The sequence below is a fragment of the Benincasa hispida genome, chromosome 8 (assembly GCF_009727055.1).
Source record: "Benincasa hispida cultivar B227 chromosome 8, ASM972705v1, whole genome shotgun sequence".
NCBI lineage: Eukaryota > Viridiplantae > Streptophyta > Magnoliopsida > Cucurbitales > Cucurbitaceae > Benincasa > Benincasa hispida.
This window is the reverse complement of record NC_052356.1, coordinates 38,400,024-38,404,605: the sequence shown is the minus strand read 5'-3', so window position 1 is coordinate 38,404,605 and position 4,582 is coordinate 38,400,024. Positions and strand designations below refer to the sequence as shown.

Here is a 4,582-nt window from a genome sequence, read left to right as displayed (position 1 = left end):
GATCATATATTTGTTTCTAATCTCTATCTATTTTATTTAACTCTAGGAGAACAAATGAGGGGTATTGAAATTTGGAACTCAATCTCTTAAGAGAAAAGTTACATACAAATTACTATTAAGTTATATGTATATCTACCTATATCTAATCATATAAAATTACCAACCATCTCATTTCAAACGTTTTCCAAGAATTTTTCATGTACAATTCATCTACCACCTCTATTTACAATTATTTTCTAAAACATAGTCAAGTAGACAATAATTTATCATAATGTTAAAAGTGAAGAATTTGATTCATCTACTCTAGTTGTCCTAGTACGGTTGAACTAAAAAATAAGGAATTTCATCGTCATTACATTTTAATTTATAAACAATTTGTAAAATATCACTGTAGTTCTTCCCATTGATTTTCATTCATTATTATTATTATTATTTTTTATCAAAGTTGAAATTCGTAAGAATCCTCACAACTAATCTTCTACCCACAGCTTTTGGAATACTTATTAAGTCATTTATTTAAAAATTTATAAAAAGAAAAGCAAGGACCAAAATAAGTTTTTATGAAAAGAAAAAAAATCAATCACTAAAACAACGTGCTTGAAGGTTTACCAAACCAAGTACACGTTTGAATTCTAAATCCAATTCTAACAATAAAAATAGCTCATTTAAAACTATTTTTTCTTTTTTAAGTTTCATATTTTAGTATTACGGTTACCATTATCGTTATCGTTATTGTTTGATCCTAATAATAATGATAAAGGTAAATATAACAACAAATGTAATAGATTCATAATTCACATACTGTTACACTAACAATATCGGTAATGATAATGATAAATGTAATGGGTCCTATGTAGTTTTAAAGTAGAATCAGATTGAATACCCTTCCTTCGTCAATTAAACCCTACAATTTATTACAATTACGGAATATAGGTAATCTACAATAAATGTAATCAACTAATGTCTACTTTTTAATTCACCATTGATGGATTACGTTTCAATCGAGGTAAACGTGACTTTAATTTATAATAAAATTTTAATTTAATAAGTATAGAGTGAGAATGAAACTATTGATTTATAAATTGATAATTAGTATCACATCTAAGCAGGCTTGGATTTGTAAGTATTTGGAGACTAGTAATGGCCTAATTAACTGGAAATTGATTTACATTGCAAGTCAATGAGGAAGTCAAGTCAATGGATGAACATGACTTGAGAAGCAATTTCCAGCAGCCGATTCAAAGCGCTTCCCATAAACTTTCTTGCAAACAAATGGCAAATTCTAGTGCTTTCTCCATTATACACGCACGTGCTGCCGTCCCGTATCCTTTCCAAAAGCCCAACCGTGACGTTGTTACTCTCGAACCCGGTCGGGTGAGGCCCCTGCTTCGACCAGTCGGTCCAAGTCAACGTCCGGTTCGAATTCCTTTCCCCGAACTCTATATTCACCATCGTCGCCAAGTAGTGCTCATCCGAAATGCAACCCGGGCGGCAGTGCTTTTCGAAGAGCGGGAAATACTTCCGGTCCGCCACCACCTCGGTCGCCGTCCGTCGGTCCATTTCGAACCACTGGGAGCCTTTCCGCCATTGGGCCTCGGTGATTGTGGGCTTCATTTTGGGCCTGTAGCGGTTGCGGCCCAAACGGCCCGGTAAGTCGTAGGACTCGACGAAGATATGGGCCGAGCCCATGAGATAAGTGTAGACGGTGGTGAAATTGAAGACGGGAATGCAAGACTCGGAAAGAAGGAGGAATCGTTGGTTAGAGAAGTCGAGAAGAGCGTTGGCTAAGAGACGACGCTCTGCTTGAATCATGCTTGGCTGCCCCCATTCAACTTCCTGTCAAGTTTAATATATATATATTATCAAAATTACACTAAATTATAATAAATACGTTATTTCAAAAAAAATAAAATAATTGCAAGAATCACATATCAAATCTTCAATCTCTAAGAAGGAAGACTATGTTAATTAGCTAAGGTCACTAAGATTGTTTCAAAAATATCTTTTATACTATCAAAGGTTGCAATATAATTATCCGTCAAGTTTCGTCAATGTTTCAAAAGTATTTTCAAAGTAGAAATTCGAACAAAAATCAAGACTTAAAATTATGTAACGATGACCTAAAACAATTTGGCAATCCAAATTTTTGTTCTAGGTCATTGTTACATTATTTCATATCTCAATTTTCGTACAAAATTCTAAAGAATTTTTACTCCAAATTTATTTTTGAAACCTTATTTAAAGTTCATAAATAATATTCCTCTTTTGAAAGTATAAGAATATTTTCTTAAACAAATAGCAAAGTTTAAAGATATTCCTTATAATTTAACTTAAAAATTAATAGACCGTCGTTATAATACTGACAAGAAACAAGGAACATTATTTATATTATATATTACTTGTTTATAGCTAGTTCATTGGAAAAAAAAAAAAAAAAAAAAAAAAAACACGTGAATTGATGATATAAAATAATATGTCATCAAATCCTTTTGTGTCATATATAGTTTTATAGTATTCCAACAACCATGGTAGATCTTATATCTAACCCATCTTTAAAACAGGTTATATTAGAAATAAACAAATTTTATCAACTCAACAAAGCTAATAATAACTAATATGTAATTCTTACTAGTTTCTATTTGGGTCGTTGGAAGTTTGAATACCCATATTGCCACTTAGTATAACCAAAAAAAAAAAAAAAAAAGCCATTACGACTGTACGTTACCTAATATATACTACTACATTATGGTGTATGTAAAGCTTCCTGATCATTTTCTATATATATAACTTCGATATCAACCCATATAAAACATACTATATCTTTTCCAAAATCAATGTTTACAACAGTGGATTTCTGTATGATCAATATTCACAGCAAAGTTGACATGTATTAGAAATAATTACTTACACAATTTAAGATACTGTGAGGATTTTGTCTTATTTTTTTAGTCAATAATATATGTCCTAATCAATTGAGTTATATACGTAAATTGACTTATAAGTTAGAACATAAAAAGTATTTCATTTTCTACAAAAACATCTATTTTCATCATGTATGATGATATTTTTTTTTAATTCTACCTAATGTGAAGATGAGAGATTTGAACATCTAGCTTCTTAATTAAGAGGATATACATTACAAGAAAAAGAAAAACAAAGATAACTACTTATTTTTCCTATTTATTTTTTAGAATAAAAAATAATAATTTGACGACCACTTTTAATTCTTTGTTCTTTCAAAATTCAATTTAATTTTTTTTTTAAAAAAAATCACATAACTTCGAAAAGAGAATACTTCAAATTATTATAAAATAATATACATTTCATATATATACAAAATTAATACAATATGGTATTAAATTATCGTTGACATGTGGATATTTCTACGTTTTTATGAGTTCAACATTGACAGAGAAGTGAATCGACATTTCCATTATATCGTTAAAAAATCTATTAAAAAGAAAACAAGTAACAAATTGTTATGTATGTCAATATAATATAAATAATAAATATTTTAATGAATTTAAAAAGAACAAATATTTATTTATTTTGTTTTGATAAGCTTTTTCAAAATATCTACGGGCATCAACATTTTACCAATAGTTTCATTTATATTTTCAGAAAATTGAATCCCGGCATTTTAGTCACCATTCAAATCATGAAACTTACCGGCCGGGGTCAGTTTTTTTTTTTTTTTTTTCCCTTCTTTTTTTTTAAAGATATTAATAGATAGGGAGAGAATCAAATTAACAATAAATAAATAAAGAAAAATAAAAAGAAAGGGTTTACTGACCTTACTAGGGATCGTACGGCCATAAAAGACAGAATTTTTAGGGTAAGTTCCATTGAAAGAAGGATGTGAATGCACATATATCGAATAAAATCCTTCATTTCCGTTGAAAAATCTTTCCCAAAATGCCTTTAACGGCAAACCCCCTCTTGTTAAGAACATAAACGCCACCTTCCCCGTTCCCTTCACCGGTGACCGTCTCATCCGGGAAACCAACTCCCCATCGCTCATCTCCTGCCCCACACTTTTCGAGCTCCTAAATTCCCTCAACCCCACCACCACCGGCGGAACCGGCGATGGAGTAACCGGCCACTGGCTGAGCTGAAAAGTCGAAGAAAAACCACTAATCGAGAAATTAAAACTAATCCCAATAATTAATCCTAACCCGAACACAAGAACGTGAGATATTAGGCTACTGAGTTGATGAAACTGAATGCCCTGAAGAACCTTCACCGGCTCCGCCATGTGCGGTGGCCGTTGCTGGCTATGAGAATTAATGAAATAAAGCAAATTATTAATATCGTCTATAGTTTTTTTTTTTTTTAGGATTGATTTAATTTGTGTGTATTTATTAGTTCGTTATAAGCCCACTTTTAATGTAATTATATAATGGAGGAAGAAAAAGAAGGTGGCGGCCACTAACAAGGTTGGAATTTTGGTTGGATATTGACTACACAATACTGCTGCACCAAATATTAATGCTGTTTTGTAATTAAATCAGATGATGTTATTACAATTAATTTTAATTATTGTAATTGATTAGATCCCAAGAATAATAATAATAATAATAGC

General features: G+C 30.9%; 1 protein-coding gene across 1 annotated transcript; it reads right to left on the bottom strand.

The window, feature by feature from the left end:
* Window positions 1-1,051: 1,051 nt before the first annotated feature.
* On the bottom strand, window positions 1,052-4,353 carry LOC120082824 (glycosyltransferase BC10-like). The gene is made up of 2 exons (XM_039038153.1): window positions 3,794-4,353; window positions 1,052-1,836 (listed from the first exon to the last, which is right to left on the bottom strand). Exons 1-2 carry the CDS (start codon window positions 4,253-4,255, stop codon window positions 1,195-1,197), a joined length of 1,104 nt encoding a protein of 367 aa, XP_038894081.1. The 5' UTR covers window positions 4,256-4,353; the 3' UTR covers window positions 1,052-1,194.
* Between the last annotated feature and the right edge of the window lie 229 nt (window positions 4,354-4,582).

Coding starts and splice junctions, on each gene's coding strand:
- LOC120082824 (XM_039038153.1), bottom strand. CDS start 4,255: ATGGCGGAGCCGGTGAAGGTTCTTCAGGGCATTCAGTTTCATCAACTC. Junction 1,837..3,793: donor GCCGTACGATCCCTAGTAAG/GTCAGTAAACCC, acceptor TAAACTTGACAG/GAAGTTGAATGGGGGCAGCC.